The sequence below is a fragment of the Rhipicephalus microplus genome, chromosome 3 (assembly GCF_043290135.1).
Source record: "Rhipicephalus microplus isolate Deutch F79 chromosome 3, USDA_Rmic, whole genome shotgun sequence".
In the NCBI taxonomy this organism is placed as follows: Eukaryota; Metazoa; Arthropoda; class Arachnida; order Ixodida; family Ixodidae; genus Rhipicephalus; species Rhipicephalus microplus.
The window spans coordinates 175185403-175212614 of record NC_134702.1 but is presented as its reverse complement, the minus strand read 5'-3'; the positions used below and the strand labels follow the sequence as shown (position 1 = coordinate 175212614).

At 46.9% G+C, this 27212-nt stretch overlaps 2 protein-coding genes across 2 annotated transcripts in view; both read left to right on the top strand.

Annotated features, from left to right (window-relative positions):
* Positions 1 to 27212, top strand: part of LOC142804047 (uncharacterized) — a 137507-nt gene that overhangs the window by 83962 nt on the left and 26333 nt on the right. The gene's annotated exons all lie outside the window — the stretch shown is intronic.
* Positions 15871 to 19871, top strand: LOC119187671 (uncharacterized). The gene is made up of 2 exons (XM_075890553.1): positions 15871 to 16243; positions 17530 to 19871. Exons 1-2 carry the CDS (start codon positions 16234 to 16236, stop codon positions 19086 to 19088), a joined length of 1569 nt encoding a protein of 522 aa, XP_075746668.1. The 5' UTR covers positions 15871 to 16233; the 3' UTR covers positions 19089 to 19871.

Sequence of the window (27212 nt, the reverse complement as noted above, 5' to 3'; positions counted from 1 at the left end):
TCGAATTTCCTGCCTGTGAAAGGCGTAGACTGGCCAGGATTCCAAGCTTCTGTAATTGCTCAGTGCGGGAACATTCAATCTATATCTGAAATAGAAAGCCTCATTGCATCTGCCTTAACAACGTATACGAAACTTGTGAATGTATCGCTACTAAGATCACAACTTGACGCACAATATACTTCGTGCAATCCGTCGCCAGGCAGAGAGGAAATACAGGAGGACGAAATCGCCATCTGACCTATCTACAGCACGCCAAGCACAACGACATGTATTGCGACACCTTGATAAGCTCGATAGGCAACGGTGGAGGGTATTTTGTGGCTCTCTTGATCCCAGAAAACCCCTGTCTCGAATATGGCAAACTTTCCGAAGCCTTCAGACGCCCACGCAACAGTTGTTCCCTTTCCGAGCTTTGACTCGAAAGCAAGGTCGACCTGAAGTAGAGGTTGCAGAAGAGTACTGCCACTTACTCGTAGGTATGTCCTCCTCACCGATATCACCTTCGTGTTTAGCCTCACCGTCAACCAGCGACGATCGCCTCGACTTGCCATTCACAATGCAAGAACTCGACACTGCAATTTCTGCGTCCAGATGGTCGTCCGCACCAAGGCTTGACGCAATTACTTATTCGGCTTTATATCACCTCAGACAGGAAGCAAGGCAGGCTCTCTTGTCGTTCTTCAACTCTACGTGGGAAACAGCGACAATCCCAGAGAGTTGGAAGTGGAGACGCATAGTGGCTTTACTCAAACCAGGCAAGTGTTCACACGAGTTGTCTTCTTATCGACCCATTAACCTAGCCAGTTGCATCGATAAGGTGATGGAATGCATGGTGCTGGCAAGATTGGAATGGCTGCTGGAGAATAATGTCGGTTACCAGATTTTGTAAATGGCTTCCTTAGAGGTCGATCATCTATAGACGGTGTTAGAACTAGGTTCTTCTGCTGAAAAGGAAAGACAACGTCGGAGATTGGTAGGGGCCATTTTCTTAGATATAAAGGGCGCGTACAATAGCGTCCACCACAAGGCCATTTTTGACGCACTTGAAGACATCGGCGTAGGTGGCCGACTACACGCATAAATAGTGAGTTATCTCAGAGGACGTACCATTTTTATGTCGACATCTGACGTTGACACGGCCAGGCACTTCATAAGCCACGGAGTTCCGCAAGGCGCCGTCCTGAGCCCCATAGCACTCATTGGCCTTGAAGCTGAGCTTCCCTACGTTGTCAGAATCAGTGCGTATGCGGACGACATATGCATATGGGCATCTGGAGCAACGCGACCACAACTGTGAGCAAGGCTACAACAAGGCACATCAGTAACATCTAAGTACTTGCATCGTCAGGACCTGGAAGTTTCAATAGCAAAATGTGCTGCATTGGCATTTACGAAGAAATCAAAGTCGCGGTACCCAATATTCGCTCACGGAGCAGTGATTCCCGTGGTCAAGAACCAACGCTCTTTAGGGTTCTTCATTGATCGCAACCTGTCCTGGTCAAAGCATGTGACTGTGCTGCGGAACAAGCTTATCAGTTTTGTGTATGTTCTTTGTGTTATAGCAGGACTGAGATGGGGCCCTTCAGAGAAAAGTCTTCTTAAGTTATACAAGGCAATGTTTGTGGGATATATACGGTACAGCTCACCTGTACTTTCCAGCATGCGGGCAAGGTGCCTTTGTACTTTAGAAAGCCTTCAGACACGAGCACTGAGAATATGCCTTGGCCTGCCACGGTGCACCTGAACCTCTGGCACTATAGAGGAGTCCCGCACCTACCCTATACAAGTTTACACGTCCTGTGAGCCTCTTCGAGTGCACCTTCGTCTGCTGACCCTACATGCACAATTGTCTTCGCTACAAGTGGACCGAACAGGCTGTACCTATTCGCGATGCCTCGATAGGCATAGACACATGATCCCTTCAGGCTTTGCACCTGCCGTAATCCCTGCAGTGCCGCCATGGGCATTGACTAAACCGCTGGTGTGCCTTCACATACGTGGAATTTCGTGTAAGTCGCGTGTTTCTTATATTGCCCTCAAGCAACTCACCTTCACGCACTTGAATTACCGATACAGCGACTCTGTGCACACTTACACTGATGGATCCGTAACTTCATCCGCTTCAGCTGCAGCCTTCGTGATCTCTCAACTCGGTACTTCCCGACAGTACAAATTAGATCACAGGTCATCTTCGACAGCTGCAGAACTTGTTGCTATACAGGAAGCCATAAAATTTGTGAATGACCAAGCACCGCGTAAATGAACGATTCTGTCTGATGCAAAATCAGCGCTTCAAGCTATCCATTCTTGCTCAAGAAGAGGCCAGTTTTACGAGTTAGCGTTAGGAATCGTCCAAGTATTTGACGTAACACACAGGAGCGGTCACTTGGTTAAACTCCAATGGATTCCTGGACACTGCGGCCTGGTTGGCAACGAAACAGCCGATAGCGAAGCAAGAGCGGCAATATACAACGCTCCTATGTAAGTCAACGTACCGTATTCGTGAAGTGACGTCAACACATTGTTGAGATCGCTCATGCGCGAATGCGCTGCCACTTACTGGTCGCTACCAGATCAACGGAACAAGCGTCTGCGGGAAACAGACCCCGGTATGACTTTTTGTCTTCCTGATAAAATCAGCCGAAGAGATGCACATACTGCACCAGATTCGCCTGGGCGTCGCCTTCGCTCGCCACTACACCCACCTAATCGGCCGCGCGGACATCCCGAATTGTGAGCGCTGCCAAGTGCGCGAAACATTAGCTCACATATTTTGTGACTGTGCATTATACGTGGCGCAAAGAAAAATGCTAACTGCAACGTTGGCAAGCATCGGACGAACGCCATTAAGTGAAAGCCACATATTATCAGCAATGAACGACCAAACAGTGTCAAAAACTGCTAGAAAGGCTGTTTTGGGCGTTATAAAAAGCACTGGACTAGATACTAGACTGTAGGGTACTGTGCTAAGTGGCTACTGTACATACGCACCACCTCTTCTTGTCCCCATCATCACCCTTCATTCCTCTTTCCTTCTCCCTTCCCTTATCCCCTGTGTAGAGTAGCAGGCTAGAGCGAACTAGGTCAGGCCAACCTCTCTGCCTTCTAATAAATTCTCTCTCTCTCTCTCAAATTTTGTCTTGCTGCTAGCTTCCCTGCCCTCAAATGATGTCCATTCCATATCACCCTGTACTCCCTGATTTGGTGTATTCCCATGAACTCCTAAGACAAGCCTACCTATTTCACGTTGCTTAATTTCTAATCTTGCTTGAACTTCTGATCTCATGCACAAGACCGAGTTGCCGAACGTCAGACCAGGAACCATGACCCCTTTCCATATTTCTCTTACAATCTCATACCTATTGTAATTCCACAGTGCCCTGTTTTTCCTCACCGCTGCATTCGTGTTACCATTAGTCGTCACGTATATTTTGTGTTCGCTTAGGTACTCGGCCCCATTGCTCATCCATACGCCCAGACATTTGTATTTATCTGTTATCATAAGCGTGACCTCCTGTATTGTAAGCTCACTACCCTCATTATAATTAAAAAACATGACTGCTGATTTTTCCTTACTGAATCTGAAATCTAACCTATCTCCCTCATTACCGCAGATGTCCATCAATCTCTGCAAATCTTCCTTGTTGTCGGCCATTAGTACTATAGTATCTGCGTACATTAATGCTGGTAGTGCCTGATCAATGAGTTTTCCTTGTTTGACTAAAGAGAGGTTGAAGCCAAGACCACTTCCCTCTAATTTGGCCTCTAATCCTTGTAGGTACATCATGAATAACAAGGGTGACAGTGGACACCCCTGCCTAGGTCCCCGTATCACCTCTGTGGGCTTGGATACCTGTTTTTTCCTTTTAATAACTACCTTGTTACTTTTATATATTTCCTTTAAAAGTTTAGTGGCTCCATCTTTCACACCTAGTGCGTCCAGTATTCCCCACACGTCCTCTTGAACCACGCTATCATACGCTCCCTTGATATCCAAAAATGCTAGCCACAGGGAACTGTGTTCCTTTTCTACTATTTCGATGCACTGCGTCAGTGAGAACAGATTGTCTTCCAACCTCCTGTGTTTCCGAAACTCATTCTGGAGTTCTCCCAGCACCCCCTCATGCTCTATCCTTGCCTGCAGTCTTTTATAATCTGCATCGCCAGCCTGTAGACCACTGATGTCACTGTTATAGGACGTTAGTTGTTTATGTCAACTTTGTCCCCCTTTCTTTTATAAATCATGCTGAACCTGCTAAGTTTTCATCCATCGGGGACTTCACCACCGATTATTATTTTACCTACTGCCTCTCTCAAAGCCTCTTTCAAAGCCTGCTTCGACTTCGAACCTAATGTCTTTATCAGCATAATTTTAATGCTATCTGGGCCTGTTGATGCACTACTAGGAACCCTCTTCTCAGCCCTTTCCCACTCTCGTTGTGAAAATGGAGCCATTGCGCCACTTGATTCATCCTAGTCTATTGTGGTGCATAAAGCACTTCTTTATTGAAATTTTTCTGTCACCCTTGTTTTTATATATTCAATAGCTTCGTCCTCTTCTAGCCTAGCACCTTGAGCTGAAGCTATAAACCTCTGCTCCAGGCTCGTCTCATTTCTTAGGGAATTTAGATGGTTCCAAAATTTCGCAGCTGCCTTTCTATCTTTTTTATGTACTTCTGCCAGCCACTGAGCTCCCTTTCTTGTAATATTTTAATATTTTCATTGTATCCCTCTCTCTCTCTCTCTCTCTCTCTCTCTCTCTCTCTATATATATATATATATATATATATATATATATATATATATATATATATATATATATATATATATATATATATATATTTGTGTGTGTGTGTGTGTGTGTGTATACAGCACCCTCTAACGGGCCAAACAACACTATGCCTGCATCAGCTGTCCATTTTTCGGCTGTGCCACTTTCTCCTTCCCAGCCCGCGCTTTGGGCGCCGGGCCTCACATTCCCCGTGCATCGCGTCCAACGCACGACACATTACCTGCCAACCCGCAAAATAAAAAAAAAATGACGCGCAATCAAAATTTTCACAGATCCGCCTAGATGCTCACTCAATATTGTGCAGTTTGAAAGCAGCGCTTTAAGCCACGCTACATCATAAGTGGCTCCTGGCGAACTAGAAAGAGTGGAGAAGTATCAAAACCACGATGAAATCATACGCTCGTTCTGATGGCAGTTGCAACGATATCCAGACCAGATTTATTCGATTTTACGAGTTAATGCGTCCCAAAACTCAAACACGCTGTTGGGCCACTTTTTCGGGAGTTAGCTGACGTTCGAACCCATGAAGAAATTCGAATTCTTCCTCCATGTTCGAGCCAACCTTACTAGAGTAAACTCAGTTCCTTCCTCCGTGGTTTGAAAGCTCCGTCGGCTCCTTTTCTCCGCCAGCGGAGGTGAATCAGCTGAAAAGCGGTCACGAGAACTAGCAGCGCTGCAGTCTGATTATGCGTAGAGTTACTGTATATGCTCTCTAGGTAGCAGTCTTAACGATGTTTCCACCGTTAAGACTGCACCACAGCGGTGGCCGCACACCATGCTGCTTATGCCCGAAGATTCTGCATCTAACTTGCGACTCCTCAACACGCAAGTTCTTTCTGTGCTTCTCGAGGAAACCGCGCCGAATGAGATCAAAGACGTGAGGATCACTGCACGAAAGAATGACCTTGCTGTAGACGTTATGCACCGTAGCACACTGCAAAGCCTTCGGCACATAACAGAAATCGGTAACGTGAAAGTTCGGCCAATGGTCACTACAGGTTGTAATGGCATTGTAGGCGTCATTTATGATGTGCGTTATTCCATCCCAGCTAATTACCCGCCAATACTAATAAATCTAGTGACAGAAGGCACCCGCATCACGCACATTACCAGATTCGGCAACTCACGCTGCTTGAGGCTTGTGTTCGAGGGAGACAGCCTTCCCTCGTATGTCAAAGTTGGCCATGTTCGCCACTCAGTGCGTTCATACATACCGAAGCCACTGCAATGCTACAAGTGCTTCAAGATAGGACACGTAAAAGGTGTCTGTGAGAACAAAGTTGTGTGTCCGCGGTGTGCCGAATTTCACTCAAAAGACGCCTGCGGTGCCACCGTGTTACGATGTCTAAACTACCACGGCGCTCATGAGGCCTCATCCAAAGATTGCCCGCGGGTGCGAAACGAGCACGCGATACTCAGGCGTATGGTGCGGGACAATTCAACGCACAGGGAAGCTGCCGCTACACTACGCCGACGACGGCGTCGTGGGCGAAGAGCATCACGGAAAAACTGCTTTACCGATAGAGAGATGTTATCCCCTATCAAAGAGGCTGAGTCAGAAACACCGAGCTCACTGAAGACGGATACTGCCAAACGGAAGAAAGGGGCAGCAGTCGCACCTTCCGAACAGTGGTCCTCACTTTCACGAAGTCAACCTATTTCGGAGCTGCATCAAATCCCGCCGCCCTCGACGACCCCTCAAACCACTGATGCGATGAATGAAGATCAAGTGATAAGCTTGCTGCAATCGCTGATGAGTACCATGCGTGTCCTACTGAGTAATATGAAGACTTCGGCTGCGCAGACCGCACTGCATGTGCTGGACACCCTGAGTCCGGTGCTTGCAGCTCTAAGGTAAAACCATGGCCAGCGAGGCACCGTCGTTTCGAGCGGAAGTCAAGAATGCATCTGTCTTTCAGTGGAACGCCAGAGGACTGAAGTCGCGCATGTCTGACTTTAGACAGTTTTTATTTGTGAACCGCTTCCCTAATATCGTGATTTGTGAACCCAACCTGTCTGCTTCAATCAAGCTTTCACGATATGAGTGCTTTATGTCCACTACTCCCAGAGACTGCAGCAAAGTTATTGTATTCAGGCGCCATGACCTCACGTTCACCACAGAGTCTCGCCTGATGAAGGGAATCAGTACGTGTGCCTTACTGTGAAAAAGGATAAGGTTGCTTTCACGATTATCGAAGCTTACTTATCTCCATCAAGCCGCCTTGACTGCGAGCGCTTACGCGGTATTCTGACATCGACTCCAAGGCCATGGGTGATCACTGGCGACTTCAATGTCCATCATTTCCTATAAGGAAGCTCCAGGGTCAACTCTAGAGGAAGAAAATTGGTGTCCTTAGCCTCGGAGTACGAACTCTGCGTTTGTAACGATGGAAGTACGCGGATCAGCCTATAGCAGCTGCTTGGACCTTACATTAGTTTCTCGCTCACATACCAGTAAAGTGCACTGGTTTTCGGATCTGGAAACGCGGGGCAACGACCATAAACCAACTTACCTGTGTATAGAAGGTTTCACCAGCTCCAAGTCCTCAAGAGGTCTCAAATACACCGATTGGTCGAAATTCAAAATGTTAATAGAAGACTGTTGTACCGACGGCTCATCATATAACCTAGAGGACTCGATAAAGGATGTCCTGCAGAATACCACGCATTCACTGTTGACTAGTCACAAGTGCACCAATTTCGACATCGAGCTTGAGAATCTTCGAGCAATACGCCGTCGTGCAGAATGAAGGTACCGACGGACAAAGTGCATCGATGATTTGAGGCTGGCTAGACGCATTCAAAAGAAAATGCAACGGTACATGGATAAACTGGCTAGGCGACATTGGACATCCTTTTGCGAGTCGTTGGATCCACGAAAGCCCCTATCACCGATATGGCGAACTGTCCGTGGTCTTCGCACAACCTTGGGTCAGCGACACCCGTTTACATCTCTGGCACTTCACCTTCAATGCAGAGATATTGACGTCGCAGAATTGTTCCGTAGAAGAATTGCCGGTGATTGAAATTTCACAATATCAAGAATGGGAACATTTGACAACCCACCGCCCTCACGTGATCCCCGTATGGAATGCCAGTTTTCTATGGATGAGCTAGAGGCGGCACTGGCACTGTGTAGACGTTCTTCAGCACCCGAACCTGACGACATTACCTATCGTGCCCTTTGTAATCTTGGAGACGAAGCTCTGAAGGCACTCTTACGCCTATACAACGACTCCTAGCAGACTGGTACGGTTCTCCAGGCATGGAAGTCAAGCCGCCTCATTCCACTTCTAAAGGCTGGTAAATCTCCTTTTGATATTGCCTCATACTGTCCTATCGCACTTGCCAGTTGTGTGGGAAAAACGATGGAACGAATGATTATAACACGAATGGAGTGGTATTTAGAGCACTACGAAATCTATTCAGTATCCATGACCGGATTCAGGCGCGGCCATTCGTCAATCGACAACGTTGTTGATCTGGTGACATGTGTTCAACACTAGAAAGCCTGTAAGAGACTGTGCGCTGCCCTGTTTCTAGACGTTAAGGGGGCTTACGACAATGTCACCCATGAAGCCATCCTTAGTGCTTTTGAAACAGTAGGTCTTGGTGGCAAGATATATATGTGCGTGTACAGCTACTTACAGCTGAGATCATTTTACGTGATGGCAGCAAATGGCCCAACACCTGATTACTACAGCAGCCGAGGAGTTCCTCAGGGAGGAGTGATAAGCTCTACACTTTTCAACTTCACTCTCATTGGTTTAGTCGAGCAGCTACCTAGCACTGCAGAACTTTCTGCCTACGCTGATGACATCTGCATTTGGACGTCAGGTGTGACAAGGCCTCAGTTTCGCGCCCGCTTTCAGAAGGCTGCTACAACGATGTCATGCTACCTTCGTAAAACAAGGCCTCGAGGTGCCCTGCGGAAAATGTGCAGTGGTAGCGTTCACGCGGGAACCAATGTCTGTTTACAGCATATCAATTAATGAAGAATACATATCGTTCAGCAGAAGCCACAGGTTCTTGGGAGTCATAATAGACAGAAACCTGTCGTGGACTCCACACGTGAACTATGTGAAGAAGCGGCTGATCACAACATGCCACATGTTCAAATTCCTTGCAGGAAAGAATTGGGGAGTGCCCATACCATCCATGCTACAACTGTACAGAGTGCTGTTTATCGGATTCTTACGGTACAGCTTACCTGCAATATCTAACACCGGCAAGACCAACCTGCGCGCAATGCAGAGCATTCAAGCCCAAGCACTTAAGATATGCCTTGGATTACCCCGCAGTGCTTCAACGGCTGAAACCATTGGCATCGCTCAAGATCACTCGATAAAGACGCATATATTTACCGAGACAATGCGCATGCACCTCAGGCATTATGCCAGGACCCCTTCTCGCCACCTGGCGAGCCTAGCTGCTGAAAGGCCCCGCACGACATACGGCACTATTGTCTACAAGCATCGTTCATCGTTTACTGAGACGTACGCACCTGCATCAAAGCCACTGCTTCCTCCTTCGAGCTTGAGCCGGACACGAGTTCACTTAATGATACCAGTAATAAGGAGAAAAAAACAACTGAGTCTATTCCTACTGGAACAAAACTACAGTAACCACGTGCACATTTACACGGATGGCTCTACTACGCCGTCTAGTTCAGGTGGAGCAGTGGTTATACCATCACAAGGGCTGTGTTTTAAGACTTCACATGTGACAACGTCAACGACAGCAGAAATGGAGGCTCCGCGCAATGCACTGGAACTTATCAATTCAGAAGACCAGGTAAATGGGCTGTGTTTTCTGACTCAAAACCAGCGTTACAGTGCCTGATATCAGTTCTCCGACGCGGATGCCACGACCAGTTGACCTACCAAACCATGAAACTTCACCACCTTTTAATACAAAAAGGCCACGACATCGTCTTTCAGTGGTAACCTGGGCATCGTGGTATAGGCGGCAATGATTCTGCAGATAATGCTGCTCGCACATCACATGAAGAAGCGAACAGCGTTCCGATTCCGTCTTCAAGAGCGGATGCGGCGAGGCAGATTTGTCAACTGGCCCGCAGTATCACACTGACTGAGTGGAACACACCAAGCATACGACGTACAAGACTGCACGAGCTCGACCCTTCACTCCAACTCCGGCCTCCACACGGCCTACATCGACGTGCAGCTTCGCTTCTCTATCACCTTTGGCTGGGAGTTGTTTTCACGAAAATTTATACCACGTTAATCGGAAATACTGACAGTGCGGCGTGCGATGTTTGTGGCACCGACGAAAATATCGAACACCTGTTGTGCCATTGTCCCCGATTTGCCTCAGGTAGACAAGCTCTTGCCAACGCAATGCGGCGACTGGATGATCGGCCTCTTTCTGTGCAGGTGCTATTACAGCAACGTCCACATGCCTCGACAGCCCACAAGGCAGTGAAAGCCCTGCTGTGTTTCCTGAGAAAGACAGGCTTCTGTGAACGCCTCTGACATGCGGTACAGTTCTACACGCTGCAGTGAAATTACTGTCAGTCTCTACCCCACCCCATTCTTTTCCTTTTGACCTCTTCCCTCTTTCTCGTCTTTCTTGACCCCTTCCCTAATCCTCCAGTGTAGGGTAGCCAACCGGATGACTTTCTGGTTAACCGCCCTGCCTTCTCCCTTTTGTTGCTTCCTCCTCCTCCTCCAAGTAGCATATACAGTATATCTAATCTTGATAATGATTGATAGATATGTGGAGTTTAACGTCCCAAAACCACCACATGATTATGAGAGACGCCGTAGTGGAGGGCTCCGAAAATTTCGACCACCCAAATCTGAGCACACGGGCCTACAACATTTCCGCCTCCATCGGAAATGCAGCCACCGCAGCCGGGATGCGAACCCGCGACCTACGGGCCAGCAGCCGAGTACCATAGCCACTAGACCACCGCGGCGGGGCATCTCTAATCTTGCGCTACTCTCGGCCCATCATCTGATACGGCGGCGTCGGGCGGTGTGGTCGTGCCATGTGTTTGTATAGATTTAAAAGTATTTCAAAGTTAAATTGGCACACATGGAATCGCAATGATGATGCTAGATTAGTCATGAACGTCAAAGGAAATACAGTGCTATAAGCAGCGCGTCTCGGACTTAAACAGCAATAAATGGTACCGGCGCCGGCATGATGCCCTCCAAGGTGATTTCTGCAGAGCGCATACCCTGCGGTAGAGCTGTGCGCCGCCGCTGAAATATTGAGGGTGGGCACCACGCCGCCGAGCCATGAAGGCGGCGCGGAGCCAGTGCGCCACAATTATTTGTTATATATATATATATATATATATATATATATATATATATATATATATATATATATATATATATATATATATATATATATATATATATATATATATATATATATATATTTATAGGCAGGCATGGTGGTTGAGTGGCCGTAGCACTGCATATAGTCCAGTAGATCCTCCGTGACTGGTCACAATGTGGTTTATTTCGACGTTTCAGACTAGAGTCTGGCTTTCATCAGGATTGAAGGTACAGTTTGTTGGTGCTCAGCTTTATACAATCTCAAATCAGAGGGAAATAAGAAAAAAGACAGAAAAAAGAAAAAAAGAAAAGAGAAAGAAAAGAAAAAAGGAAAAAAAAGAAAAAAGAGAAAAAAGTATAACGTGGACTCCCCTCCGGGCGCCCCCTTCCACTCTTCCTTCTACTTTCCCCTTCGTCTCTCTCCCCCTTCTCCCCTTCACCTCTCCTATCTCAGCGGTCTGTGTATGCTTCCTTTAACGCAATCTTCCCAACCAGACGGCGCCTCCTGGCTCTCGCGGTTCGGTGCGGGGCAAAAAAGAGCTTTTTAAGGAGTTTAAGACTTTAACTACTCGGCGCCCCGTCAACATTTCGTCGTAGAAAGAGGGGTGCCGCGTATTGCGGCAGAGGCTGGTAAGCGGGCGAAATGCAAATTCCTTGCCCGCTTTTGGATTACGCGTGCAGTAGGGGCCTCCCGGCTGTGCACAGGGTTGCTGTTGGGCATGTTATGCATGGCGCAATCGATTGGGTAGTAAAATAAAACAGAAAACAGACGACAGCTGTAGTTAGGAAGAGTAGATAAACTTGGAATTGTTTTGAGTTGTCCAGTGTCCTTCGCAGCTGCAGTGCCGTGATCTCGGTTACTATTTTCATTATTGCCGTTATTGTTTTCTAACGCTTTAATTGCTGCAAGTGTACCAGCATTCTCATTTATTTCCCTATCGAGGGTGTTAAATGGGTGGATAAGATATGACTCTCGTTGTTCACGTTCTCGGTTTGATTTAAATCCTCTCTCTAAGAGCGTTACTAATAGTTTGTCGAATGCATAATCGGGAAGATTAAGATATTTTGATAGGGGTAGATTTGGGGCTGATTTCGCGTGGGCTCTGTGATATTGAAGCGAATCCTAAATGGTGTTTCTGTTTGTCCGATGTACTGCATACTACACACGTTGCATTCGAGTAGGTATACCGCATTAGAGGAATCGCATGTTAGGTTTCCTCGTATGTTTATCGAAAACTTGGATTGTGAGCTGGTTGCTTTCTGTGTTTCTCGCGTCGCCTTACATACAAGACATCGTGACTTTAAACAACGTCGACATGAATTATTGGGGGTGAGGTAATGATTTGAGAGTGGACAAGTGTGTCTTTGAGGTTGCGTGGTTGTCGGTAAACGACGCCTGGAGCGGATGGGAAAGCGCGTTTCAAACGTTCACTTTGTTCCAGAATGTTGTAATGTCATTTCAGGATTTGGTCAACATTGGGGAAGTTTGTGCTGTAAGTGAAGCAGAGGTTTGTTCGTTGTGGGTCTTTTTGCGGTGGTCGCTTCATAAGTAAGTCATCACGCTTCAGTTTTCTCGCTTTTTGAACGACGTCATCAATTACAAGTGGGGGGGTATTTTTGTTTCTCGAGCATGAGTTTTAGCCTCTATGAGCTCGTGTCAAAATCAGCGTCTCTTGAGCAGATTCGCTTAAACCGGTGAGTCTGGCTGTATGGGATACTGTTTTTACAGTGGCGCGGGTGATCGCTTTGGTAATGGAGGTATTGTTGTCGATCCGTTGGTTTGCGATATAGAGTTGTAGAGAGCTTGTCCTCTTCTCTCGTTATGGTGACATCAAGAAAATTTACGGTTACTTGCGAGTATGTGTGTATGAAGTGTATGTAAGGGTGTACAGCGTTGTAAGTGTCGATAAAGCTGAGAAGTTCGTCCTCGCTGTGGGTCCAAATAAGAAAGATGTCATCTATGTATCTTCTGTATAACAGTGGTTTCAAGGAACTTTGTGCAAGAAATTTCGATTTTAGCTTTCCCATAAATATGTTGGCATAATTGGGTGCCATTTTGGTGCCCATAGCGGTCCCGCTGATTTGTCGAAAATACTCTTGGTTAAACTCGAATGAATTTAATTCGAGGACCATCCTCGTCAAAGTTGCGATGGCAGAGAAAGCTGGGGTGTTGAATTGTCTATGGTTTGTGTACATGTTTCGTAATGCAGCTATGCCACCATCGTGAGGAATATTTGTATACAATGAAGAGACATCAAGAGTAACCAAGTACGAGTTTTTCGGCACACACAGACCTGTAATGTCTCGAAGAAAATGTGTGGTGTCCTTTATGTACTACGCGAGGGTGCATGAAATGTGGCTTATTAGTTTGCCCACGTACCCTGATATGGGTTCAGTTATTGTACCGATGCCTGATATGATTGGTCGACCTGGGTTACCGGGTTTATGAATTTTTGGGAGGATGTAGAAGCGACCTGGACGAGGGTATGCTGCTCGCATCAATTTGTCTTCAGTGTTGGTTAACTTTTCTGCATCCAACAGTTTTAGTTTTGTTGATACAATACGTTTGTATTAGTCTGTCGGATCACCTGGGAGGCGTTCGTAAAATCTTGAGTCATCTAGTTGGCGGTATGCTTCTTGTAAGTAGTTGGTTGTATTAAGGACTACAATTGCTCCTCCTTTGTCAGCGGGTTTTATTGTTTTGTCGGTCCTAGATGCCAGATTTCTCATACTCAATATTTTCAGATTTTTTCAAGTTTTCTCGGTTTCCTTTCTGTCTGTGGTATCCGTGTACTATATCTTTCTGTACTGCGGTTATATAAAGGTCCAGGCACTTGTCTAGATTACTGTTCGGTGTCCAATCATTTGTTTTACGACGGTGAATGGTTTCGTGTTTAGAAGGCCTGTCCAAGAAACATTCGCGCAACCTTAAGCTTCTAGCGAAGTTGTCGACGTCTCGGAGCAAGTGAAATTCATTGAAAAATTTTGTGGTCGGGCAGAAGCTTAGTCTTTTAGATAGCAGTTTTTCTTCATCAGGTGACAAGTTCGTGTCTGATAGGTTTACAACCACAGTGTCACCGGGTGTGTTCATAGATGGGTGCTCGTCTGTACCGTTAGTGGTTTTTTGGGTGGTGGTGTTGTAGTGATAAGGAACTATATCAGGGAACGCGCAGTTGGCCACATGGTCTTTTTTGAGTTTATGAATTTTTGTGGTCATGATGGCTTGGTATTTATTCTGTTCAAATTCAGTTCATTGGGTGATTTCTTCGTTGGATGAAGTGTTGTGGCGGAGAACGGTGTTGGTCATAGTGACCAGTTTTTTTACCTGCTTATCATTGTGATTAAGAGCGATTTCTATTAATTTAAGAGATGCCTCAAATAGGACATTTTTTCATGTTATTTGGTCGTGTTCGTCTAGGTTTGTAGCGGCTGGTGTGAGGGAGAGTGTCATATCCTTGGGGGCTATTCTAGCACGAAGGTACACTTGCAACCTTGATTTATGCATTCCATGTCTAATTCGTTTGTCAGCAAGTTTTCGTACTTTAAGGAAGGTGGCACTGCAACTGGGAAGCGATGAGCTGGACTTACATTTCCGAAGTCAATCTTCTTTTGGGTGCGGGGATGGCACTGATGAAGTGCGCAGATTGTAGTTATGTCCAGCAGGCCTTCGTCGTTGTAAGGAGGATTTCGGTGTTGGGCTCCTGGCAAACGTGTTCGTAGGCAGTTCCGGGGTCCGCAATAGAGGGATGCGGTTCTGTAGATCGGCAGGCTTCCCTTTAAGGAGTGGTGTAGTGGTGCTGTCGTGTAGTGCTTTTGGTCTCGACATCCGCAATGGAGGGACGCGTGTTGGCTGTGCAACAGACTTCCCCCCTTTAGTAGCGGTGCGCTGTTGATGATGGTGAGGGGTTGCCTGTGGCTCGCGGGAGCCACAGTTTCGCCGATCGTCGGGAACTCGTCTGTGATGTTGGGTGGGTGTGGGGCTCCTGGAGTATGTTGATATGCAGAGTTCTTGTCGTGGTTGTCTTGTTGTGTTGAACGGATATTGACGGGAGCTGTCAGCTCCCGTCAATATCCGTACACAATATATATATATATATATATATATATATATATATATATATATATATATATATATATATATATATATATATATATATATATATATATACGCCTTTATTAGGCCTGGAAGACATGGCCAAAAACAGTCACCTCCGAGCCGAGGCACAGAACCGACTAAAAAGCCTTATACACTAACGATGAAGATGAAGAACGCTAGGTGATGATAGTTTTGTACAGGTGATGAAGAAGCGTGCTTTAAATGCTCACACTAATTCCCCGCGCACGAGAGCGGCCATTGTGGCCGCAACTTAGAGATGCGGAGAAAGACTTGCGAAAGGCTTCATACGCGAGACATGCACTATCTCGGTACCACGACAGCGCCGGTCACTTGGAGCAATTACAAGTTCAGTGCGATAATTAACGAGCGAGGTCTGCTCTAAGACTGTGTATGGGCCGAGGAACTGAAACTGAATTTTGTCGCACAAGCCAGGAGTGCGAACTGGTGTCCGGAGTAGCACCTCGTCGCCGGGGTGGAAAGTCACAGTGGTGTGGGATGCGTCGTGCAGATTTTTATGGGTTTGTTGTCTCTCCTTAGTATTGAGTCTGGCGAGCTAGCGACAGTGATGGAGACGGGACACATATATCGTACACAGGAGGATGCAGGTGGAGTAACCACAGGGCTGTAAAGAACCAGACGTCCAGAAAGGAAGGTGGCTATCGGCCGTAGACAAGATACAGTAGTGATCCAGCTGCGCCATTTGCGCCAATTTGCTACAATTATACCTTCCTGCGCCTTACTGCGCAAGTGTTGTTTTGTTTGCGCCAAATGCGCCAAATTGCACGAAAGAACCCGACTTTAGCGGATGTTCATTTTTCAGTTGGCAACAAGTGAATTCTTTTCTAGGTTGGCAATTGTTTACCATGTGCTTTGCAGCTTAGGTATTCGTCGGTGTCGTTCGGGTGTTTTCTGTAGGTTTTCGCGCTCATGCACAGCACGTCGTGTCGTTGCATGTGCGCCATGTGCTTGTGAACAAACAGTCAGCGAATGTTTGTCATCCCCCCGCTGTTGAAATGGACAAAAGTAAGTCGCTTTCTTTTTAAATTTTGTGGCATTTCTTAATAGCGCCCGTGAAATACTTTAGTGAATGCTTAGGCGATCGCGTAGCGCTGCTGGCATTTATTACCGGCCGCACTTTGCTATTGAATCAGTACAGAAGTTGCAACTTGCCTAGTTCTTGCGATTTCTCGCTACTGATTGTTTTTGTGTTCGGAGTGTCTGAGCGCTGTACGTAGTCTTAGGAAGGTGCGCCGTGCCTTGTTTCGTGGGGCGGAATATCCGCATTTGAAACGCGCAATCGCTCGTACGGCATGCAGCAGTTACACCTCTACATGCTACCGTTCGGAACATATAATAGTGCGAAACGAACGAGCGAGTGACGCGGAATACACTACGAATTTCTGCAGGCGGGTCGCTTTTGTTGACGTTAGCAGATCGCTAGATGGGCCGTATGTGCTGCCGGCGCGTCACGAATCGGGCGCCCCACCGTGCGAGCTGCTTGTAGAATAGTCGGAAAAGAGTGATTGAGCGTCGACCATGTCAACACAAGCAAGTCAATAAGCACCGTAATGTTACCGCATTAGCGGCAGCCGATCGTTGGGAATCCGCTATTCGTGACGTGCCGTTCCCAATCAGCTTTTTTAAATATTTAATTTAAAGAAAACATTGCTGTCGCTTTCTGCTCTGGTCATCGCGCGCCGCGCCGGAAGGAAGCAAACCTCCAACATACATTAGCGCCTTATGCCGCCTTGCCAGCTGGGGCAATGCGTTTGTCTGCGGCCGTCAGACCCACGCGTCATCCGCATGGCAACTTCCTGTAAGTTGGTCGCGAGTTTTAGGTGTGAATGGTCGACAGACAAACTGGCATCCCGATTCGCGCCATTTGTCGAGGCTTTACCCAAAATGCTTGCGCAAATATTTGGTGTTGGCGCCTTAGAGTTGGTATTTAGATCTTCCAATGAAGTAAGGTTGGCAGTATGTTACGGGCTACCCTAAAAATAAATCTAGTAGTTACGTGCTCTTTTTACTAGCGTGCCTTTGTCGTGGGAAAATTTACAAGAGTGGAACCTTGGGCTAGTTGGTGCGTAGTCACATTTGCAAGATTTTTATACTGACGCATTGACTAGGCTTGTATTTTGTCATGTTTTTAATCATCCTTTTTTGGGCATATATATTCTTGCCACTCTGTGATATAAAGTTAGAACTCAGTGCTCTTTCTGTCTACCCTGTTGCTTTTACCAATATTCACGCTCTGAAAAAAAACTTGGGAAAGTTTACTGTCATAAAGTTCGTTTCGCTCATGTTTTCAGATCGCAACACCAAGTTCAACGCCTCTGTACTCAACGAGGTGGACTCCAATAATGATCCGATCAGTCGGTGGTGCAAGAGTGGAACCCGAAATACAGATGCATTTTGTATTCTTTGCAACTGCACCATTTCTTGCGCACAGCATGGAGCGGCAGCAGTGAAGCGTCATGCTGGGATGAAGAAACATATTGATGCAGCTGCTAGACACAGAGACAAGGACGGGAATCTTCTTCCACCCAAATTGGTGCAAGGCACACTGGACTTCTCCAACGTGTCTGCTAATACATCACTTGAGCACCAAGTCAGCAAGGCAGAAACTACTTTTGCTTTGTCTGTTGTGGCCAAGGGAATTCCTTTTTCATGGGGAGACACGGCAACTTCGATTTATCACTGCATGTTCCCCGACAGTGACATTGCCAAAAAGTTTAGTTGTGGCAGAATAAAGTTGGCCCGCATTGTATCAGATGGACTGGGTCCCTACTTTAAAGGACAAGTGGTGACTGAGCTGTGCCAGCCAAATGTCTATTTTTCCATTATGATGGATGAGACGCCAAAGCCAGAGCTAAGGGTGCAGCAACTAGATGTGCTGGTACGCTATTTTTCCAGCAGCCAACAGGAAGTTGTTGTTGAACATGTCCAGTCATTTGATCTTGGGCGTGCAACCGCTGAAATAATTGTTGGCTGCATAGAAGAAGCAATAGCAGATCTTCCAAAGCAAGGACTTGTTTGCTTTTTCAGTGATGGCCCTAATGTTATGAAGAGCGTAAGAAACAAGCTTCAGAAGCATGTGGCACCAAGTTTGATTGATATTGGCAACTGCAATCTTCATAAAGTTCATAATGCATTTGGCAGAGGCCTGGATGCATTTGGCTTAGATGTAGAAGAAGTAGTGAGAAATATTTACTACTACTTCAAAGATGCTGTCCGCGCTGAAGCACTCAGAGAATGCCAGGATACTTTGGGAATCTCTTGTCATGTATTTCTGCGCCACGTTTCTAATCGCTGGCTGACGCTACAAGACTCACTTTGCCGAGTTGAGGAACAGTTCGAAGCGCTTCGCACCTATTTTTTTAAGGGCAATTCATCTCGTCAACGACCTGACACCCAAAGCCTACACAACAAGCTTGTGTCGGCATTTTCTGAGAAACAACTTTTGGCCAAAGTGTTGTTCCTTAAGAACTGTGCGCAGCTTTTCAGTGGATTTCAGCTGCTCTTCCAAAAGCAAGAGCCGCTCTTGCACATACTTCACGTTGAACTTATTGTTCTAGTCCAACGAGTCCTCAGTCGGTTTCTTCGTCATGAAGCCTTTGCAGACAAGAGCGCTGAACAACTGAAAAGGCTAGATGTGATGGATGCATCCCTTTGGAAATCGAGGCCAGAAGTTGGTACAGATACTGAAAAATCAATGCTTGAGTGGGACTCTAGTGAGAAGAAGCGGTTTTATCTTGGAGCACGTGCTTTTTACTTGGCCTGTGCCAAGGATCTTCTTCAGAAGCTTCCACTCGATAATAGAGTTCTTCAATCTGCTAGCCTCCTCAATTGGCAGTCAACAAATGTTTAATCGGAAGTGCGAGCACTGAAGTACCTTGTGTCTCAGCTTCCACAGGTAATCAAACATGAAGAAGTTTCCTCAGCCATCGATGAGTGGCATATGTTAATGTGTGACTCCAACAGTGACCTCCTGGCACTTGGAGGTGAAAGAATTGATGTTCGTTGGGGCAAAATATTTGAACTGAAGTCTCCTGGAGGTCAACCAAAGTATCCATTATTGTCGAGGCTTGTCAAGTGTCTGCTGTGCCTGCCACATGGCAACGCAGACTGCGAACGAGGATTTAGCGAAAATAAGCGCTTTTATGAGAACCGCTACTCATTATGCATTGCAAGCATTAACGGGTTGCGCCAGACAAAGACATATCTCCGCAGGTATGATGGAGATGCCACTAAAGTTCCCTTGTCTACAGAGCTTCTGCAAAGTGTAAGGAGATCTAGAGCCCGATACACAGAGAGAACTGCAAGTGCACAGCAGTCAGAAAGCAGGAAAAGGCTTGGAGACCAAGACACTGGTGCTGATGTCGACGAAAAGCGACTTCGTAAGAACTTGGAAGAAAAGGTCACCTCAAGTAGGGCATTGCTGAAACGAGCAGAAGACATAATTTCTTCTGGTCTGCGTTCTAAGAGCCTGGAACAAGTTGAAGCTGGGCAGACTTTATTAGCTGAAGGCAACTCCGCTTTGAGCCAAACCCTCTCACAGCTGGAAGAACTAAGCAAGAAGGTGAGCAAGAGGACGTAAATGCTGCAACATGCACATCTTTCTTCTGTAAATAAATGAAAGTTCAAAACTCTCCTTACAGTTCGGTTTCTGGGAATTTTTGTCGTAGCTTTTAGTGTACTTTAATCAACTAATGCTACACCTGCACTACCTTCATTTTCAGTAGTGCATTAAATCTGATGGACTGGTCCATTTCTTGGTGGCTTTTAAAATCGGCATGCACGTGACACTCTAATTAATAATTGAGAATTGAGACAAATACGGTTTTATAGAACTGTGGTTGCTATCACAGCTTTAGTTTCAGCAATAATGAGAGATGTATTTTTGTAAAATAAGTTGCTGCTACAATTGCTGCTCCAAAATCGAGTGCCGATACAAAGCTGCTCCAAAAGAGCATTTTCTCTGCTCCAAAAATTGCTCCAAAAGTTAAAGTGGCTGGATCACCACTGCAAGATAGAATGGAGAGTAGCCAGTTGTGCGTTGTACTGCGGTATTATAAGCGAACGTTACGAACGGAAAAATCGCTTCCTAGTTGGTGTGGTATGGCTCAATGTATACATGGCTATCATGTCGGACAGAGTGCGATGAAAGCGCTCAGTGAGCCCGTTGGTTTGGGGGTGATAGCCGGAGGTTGTCTTGTGGCTGGTGCCGGAGGCTTTTAGATATTTTTCAACAATTTGCGAAAGGAAAGCTTTTCCTCGGTCACTCAGGATGACACAAGGAGCACCGTGACGCAAGATCAAGGCTTCAAGCATACATGTAGCCACGTCAGACGCGGAGGCCGAATTCAGGCAGGACGTTCCAGCGTAACGTGTCAAGTGGTCGACAGCTGTCACTATGCGTCGATGGCCACTGGGAGTCGTGGGAAGGGACCATATAGATCGATGCCAACGACTTCAAACGGTGCCGACGGACATGGAAGTGGTTCAGCTCTCTGCATTGAGGTGATGTCGGAAGCTTTCGGCGCTGACAAAGTTTGCAGGAGGCGACGTACTTTACTACGCTGGTGGACATCCCTGGCCAGTATAAACGACCTTTATGCGATCGTACGTTTCCTAGAAACCAAAGTAACCAGCAGTCAGGTTGTCGTGATAGGCCGTAAGGATATCGGCTCGAAGGGAGCGAGGCAGAACGGGTACCCAGCGTTGACCGTCCGGGTGATAGATATGATGGTAAAAAACGCAGTTATCGTGCTCGAAATGCCTGAGCTATGGCCAAAGGCGGGCATTAGGCGGTTGCGATTTCACCTAAAAGCGATCTATGATGCGTCTACAGTAAGCGTCAGCGAGTTGATGCGTTATGATGGAGCCGTGAACGTCAGGGGGGATCTTGCCAATGGCGGATAAGGACGAAACAGATGTGGAAAGACTATCCAAGCGTTGATCGCTGAAGTTAGTAGCGGAAGCAGTGGACGGCGCCGTAGAAAGTGGGCAGCTAGAAAGCGCATTTGTGTCCTGGTGCTGTTCCCCACAGTTGTAGGTAATAGTAAAGTCGTATTCTTGAAGACGTATAATCCATCCACCAAGGCGTCCTGACATATTCTTGAGTGTGGATAGCCAACACAAAGCATGATGGTCTGTAACTATGGTAAAATGACGGCCATGTATATAAGGTCGAAATTTCTGTACCGACCACACGACAGCTAAACGCTCCTGTTCAGTAATTGTGTAATGATTCTCGTCGTTCGTCAGGACACGGCTTGCATACGCCACGACCCTTTCACGTAATGATTCATCGCGTTGCAGCAGAATACCTCCGATTCCGTGACCGCTAGCGTCAGTATGCAGGAGTATGGGTGCTGTTTCATCGAAATGGCGAAGTACTGGTTCAGATGTGAAAGAATTTTCGAGATGCTAAAAACTGAAACGCAGCCAGGAGACTACTAAAAGCGAACACTGAAACTGAGTAATTTGTGCAAAGTTGCTGCTATCGAGGCAAAGTCTCGTATGAATCAGCGGAAGTATGAAGCCATGAAGCCATGCACAAGTCCTTGGTCTTTTCAGGACGAGAAAAATGAAGAACAGCCGCTATTTTATCGGGATCAGGATGAATGCCATCCTTACTCACGATGTGGACTAAGACCTTAATTGTATTGCTGGAAAAACGGCACCTTTTCGTGTTCAGCTGAAGGCCAGCCGTACCAAGGCACATGAGGACTTTGTCTAAATGGTGTAAGTGTTGAGAGAAAGTTGACGAGAAAACAATCATGTCGTCCAAATAACAAAGGCATGTTTTCCACTTCGGGCGACGCAAAATGGTGTCAATCGGCGTTCGAATGTTGCGGGTGCGTTGCAGAGGCCGAAGTTCATCACATTGAGCTTGTGAAGTCCATCTGGTGTCGAAAATTCTGTCTTGTCTTTATTGTCCTCATGCATCGGTATCTGCCAGTATTTCGAACATAGATCCAGACTCGAGAAGTATTGATCTCCCTGTAGTGAATCCAAAGCGTCTTCTACACGTGGCATAGGGTATACATCCTTGCGCGAGACCTTGTTTAGCGCCCGGTAATCTACGCAGAAGCGCACAGAACCGTCTTTTTTTTCGAACTAGTATATACGACAGGTGATGACCAAGGGCTAGCAGAGGGGCGTATTATGTTCCGCCTCAACACGTCATCAACGTTTTCTTCAATAACCTTTCGCTTAGCTAGTGATACATAATATGGCCGATGACGAACTATTGACGTACCTTCAGTCTCGATGCGATGCGTGGTGACACACGTCTGTATCAATACGGGTGAATGGACGTCAAACAAAGCTTCGTGCTTAGTCAGCAAGGCAAACAGTTGTTGGGTTTGAGAAGGGGCAGGTCAGAGCTGACGGTAGTTGTTTGAGGGTGAAGGTGGATGGGGAACGTGCCACAGGGGGATCTTCAAGAAAAGCGTCTTGAAAAGTTACTACAGAGAAAGGCTCCGGTGTAGTGACGCAAGGCAACGTTAAACCCTTCGGAATCAGAAGTCTTTTGGGCGTCGGGTTTGTTGCGCAAACGAATGCGAAGCCGTCGTCGAAACGTATCAGACCTGATGGGAAGGCTATTCCTCTGGTGAAACAACGTACGGAGAGTTGTACGAGTACATCGCCGTAATCAATGACATCAGACAGAAGTGTAACAATTCGCTGACTGTGCGAAGGTAGCTCAGTGTCTTCTGCCGCATAAAAACGAAGTGGTGCGCATCTGCGTGAAGCGAATAGGCGGTATCGTTCATGTGTAGGATGCGTTGCCAGCGGCTGATGGACGCAGACACCGTTGAAAAAAAAAAGTCCCATCCTAATATTAGTTGTTGAGTACACGAACTAAGCGCTGCAAATTGCACATAATGGAGAAGTCCATCAATGTAGACACGAACAGTGCACATGGCGGAAGGTCGGATGGCGTCTCCTTGAGCAGCGAGCAACGTAGGTTCATCGTAGGGCGTAGTAACTTTGCGGAGACGCGCACACAAATCTCTGTGAATGACTGAGAAACTAGCAACAGTGTCTAATAATGCTTCCACTCCTACGCCTTCCACCGAAACAGATATCATGTTATGAGGATGTTCTGGAGGAACTTTTTTCTACTTCGCTTAATGCAGCTTTTGCCCCAGAAATACGTAGTTGATAGTTTTCCGGGCGACGGTCGGCGAACTGAGAGGCTGGTCGAAGTGGCGACGTAGAGCGACGAAGAGGGGACGGCGAACGATGCCCGACACCACGGTAGCGAGGAGCCATTTCAGTAGTTACTGATGGCAAAGAAAAGCTACCGTGAAGCGTAGCGTAAGGGCGGTGCTGGAAAGTGGTTGCTGCGGCATAGTCATCCCATTCGTAAGTGTCAAACCCACGACGCTCGTCTCACTGACGCTTGCGACAGACACGTGCGATGTGTCCGCGATATCCGCAATAGTAGCATGCAGGTCTCGTCGGGTGCCATGATTGATAGTAGGGTTGGATGTTTGGGCTGGGGACTATGGAAGCCAGGTGTGCTGGCGCTAGTTGTGAATAGTAAGTCTGGTTTTGCGTGCTAGGTGCCAGGGACGCCAGATGAACTGGTGTCGTCGTTGGCGGTATCCGTGGAACGAAGGTTGGAGTAACGGCGGCGACTTGCGCGTAAGTCAGTGGGGCTTTAGAGACGTGAGGGTCTGTGTACGTGTTACCAGTCATAGCCGCCAACTCCTCCTTGACGACGTCCCGTCAATTCGTACTCGGGGTGTGGGAAGGAAACTGACGCGCTGAAAAACCGAGCGACTGCAGTTCCTCTCGTATCATAGTGCGGATCATGGCTCGTAACGAGGGGTCGGCAGTAGGGTTGTCAGGGATAGCTGCAGGAGAGTTGTCCAGCTGCAGCAGTGCGGATTCGAGCTCGTCCAGGCGCTGGCACATAGCTACGATGTCAGCAACGGTACTTGGGTCCTTTACGATCAAAGCATGCATTGAAGGCAACAGGCCCTATGCCTTTGAGCAGATGGCGCACTTTGCCTGTTTCGGTCATGGAGGCATTGACGCGTCGACAGGGAGAGAGAGAGTACATCCTCTGTATACGAGGTAAAACACTCGCCTAGTAGTTGTTTGCGACTGGCTCGAACTGCCGGAGTAGCGAAGACTTGTCGCAGATGTTCTTTTAGGATGTTTCAGTTGGGAAAGTCGATCTGGTGGTCAAAAAACCAAGTCTTGGCCATGCCAGTAAGATAGAAGGAGACGTGGCGAAGCTTGTGCGGATCATCCCAACGGTTCGCTGCACTCACTATGTCATATTGGTGTAGTATATATATATATATATATATATATATATATATATATATATATATATATATATATATATATATATATGACGCTATGATGACTGGGAGACGTGGCGTGGCTCATACCCCATGTTTATTCTGTCTCACTTCTTCCTTCTCGGCTTCTACCAATCATCGCTTCATACGTCACACGATTCCCCCTCCCCCCGAAAGAAGGCATGGATTACTAACAAGAAAAAGTAAACAAGGCAAGGTTTAGAAGTCACAAACGTCAAAATGCACAATTGGTTTCATGTCCCAGTGGTGTTCCGTAAACTGCAAAACTTCAGAAATGAGTGCGGCCGTCCGGTGAATGGCGGAGTTCTGGTGGGCGAGGTTGGCTGTGGCGTTCTGGAGATGGTAACCGCGTCTTGCAAAACTGCACTGACCATGACATGACTTGAGCAGCTGGGAGGAACGAACAAGGTTCTAAGTCCTTGGAGCACTTGAAGGTCGAATGTCTTGGGCGCCGAATCCTCTGTCGTACGCACTGTATTTTGTGTCGCGGCTGAGACAGAATTAGTGCTTGCAGCCTGCATGTACAAGAACTGAAGTTCAAGGAAATATGTCTATGTTCGTGCGTTGTACAAATTATAACGTTCAGTCTCTTTCGTAGTTTTCTGTGGCGTTGGCTCCATTGTCGTAAATTAATGGGATGGTGTCTGAATCTTTGCATGATAGAACTGGTAACTTCTTGTCTTGTTCGGTGTTTCCTTAGGTTTCGGAGCTGTAATCTTAGGCGCAGTCTTGATATTTTGCTCCAAATGCGTTTCTGGCGCCAATCCTTTATGCGAAGTTGCCTCGATTCTTGAACTTGTTTTAAGAGGTTTGCTTTGCGTCGTCGTGCTTGTTGGTGTGTCCGTTGGAGTGTCTGCGATTCACGGACTTGCTTTTCCTGCCGTTGCTGACGTTGCTGTAGACCATATCGCGGTGGAAGCCCTTCTTGAACATCGCGCTGGTTTTCATGACAACCTGATGGGGTCTCCAGTCGGCAGCTGGTAGTCTTTGAGCAGTTGTCATGCAATGCAGGCAATGAAGATGAGGCTTCAGAGTTGACAGAAAGTTCTTCAGAAGCTTTTTCTGCACTGTTCACTACGAGAGGCTCTTGCGCACGGCAGCATCTGACGTTCGATGTGCCTAACTCTTCGGTGTTGCTTCGACTGTCTAGTGTGTATGCACCGGGCGTTGATGCATGAACCCGTGCGGAAGGAGCATGGCTCAACTGTGTATTTTCTCGGTGTGTAAACTCGTCTATCGTGAACATGATGTCCTTATGAGGCAAACGGTGAGCGTCAGGAGCGCTTGAAGAGCCGCGTGATGGATAACCGCGTGGTGGACCACGTATGCGAGACGAAGAATTACGAGCATCAGGTCGGTGGGCAATGTCTCGCGTCGTAGGCTGGAGTGAGGACTTTTGAAATGCCGGCTTTCGTGCAGAAGGGAGGCGAGCTTGATGGTTAGGTTTTTCCCAAAACACGCATGATCTTCTGAAAGTAAACTCATGTGCCACTTCGTCTTGAGGCACTTGTCGATTCGCACTGGACTTTCGAATGCTTGAGGACTGCTTAGGAAATTGACGATAGTGTGCAGTTGTCTCTAGATGGTTGGCAATGAGGAAGTCTTGGTCATAGTCATTAAAACGGGTAATCATCTCCTCTTTGATTTTTTGCCATGACTCGTCGTTCTCGAATATGTGAATAAGGTAAAATTTAAATGCCTCACCGGTGACGTAGTCGCTGAAGTTCGTAACCATCTCCCGTTCCGACCAAGATGCAGCGGTAGCGTGGAGCTCGTACAAGTAGAACCAGTCCTGCACGGGTCCATCGTCCGCTGCTCCGGTGTACTTAGGAATGGGAAGGTCTTCTGATGCTGCTGTCATGATGCTTGGTGGTCTTGGTGGTCCGCGTTCGGTCACTGCGTCTCACTGAGGTCTTCGATGATGATGGCCGGGCGATGAAGTGGTTGCGAGGTCTTCATCCTGTCGACTTGTGTGACGCTATGATGACTGGGAGACGTGGCGTGGCTCATACCCCATGTTTATTCTGTCTCACTTCTTCCTTCTCGGCTTCTACCAATCATCGCTTCATACGTCACATATATATATATATATATATATATATATATATATATATATATATTTTACATATATATATGCATATTGCGTAGATACTTCTAATATTTTTTTTCCTTCATGCTGTCTTTTATTTGCCTTGTCACCGTGGTAACCATTGCTTTGGGGTCACTCAGGCATAAAGCAATTGGATGCTCTCGGACATGAGCCACGTAGGCTCAAAGTCAGATAAATAAACGAGAGGGGACTTGCGAACGTTGCACTCATTTGAGTGCCGCACTTCACACGATACCTTGCGCTATTGTTCATCTGTCACCGGGCAGCTATATCCAACGTCAACTTGTCCTTCGGACAAAATTCGTTCGGTTACAACGACTTCCCGTCAATTTAGCGCTCGGTCACATGTTGCTGCATGCCGAGCTCTTTCCTTGCACCTTATTTTTCAATACTACGTGCGTGCTAGTCACGGCAAAAGGTATTCACAACTGCTCGTAACGTCGCTAGGACGATATTGACTTCACATGAAACATGGCACAGACATTAATGTGTTCAATTCACTCCTTCCCGATGCGGCAGCGCATGCTCCCTTCCC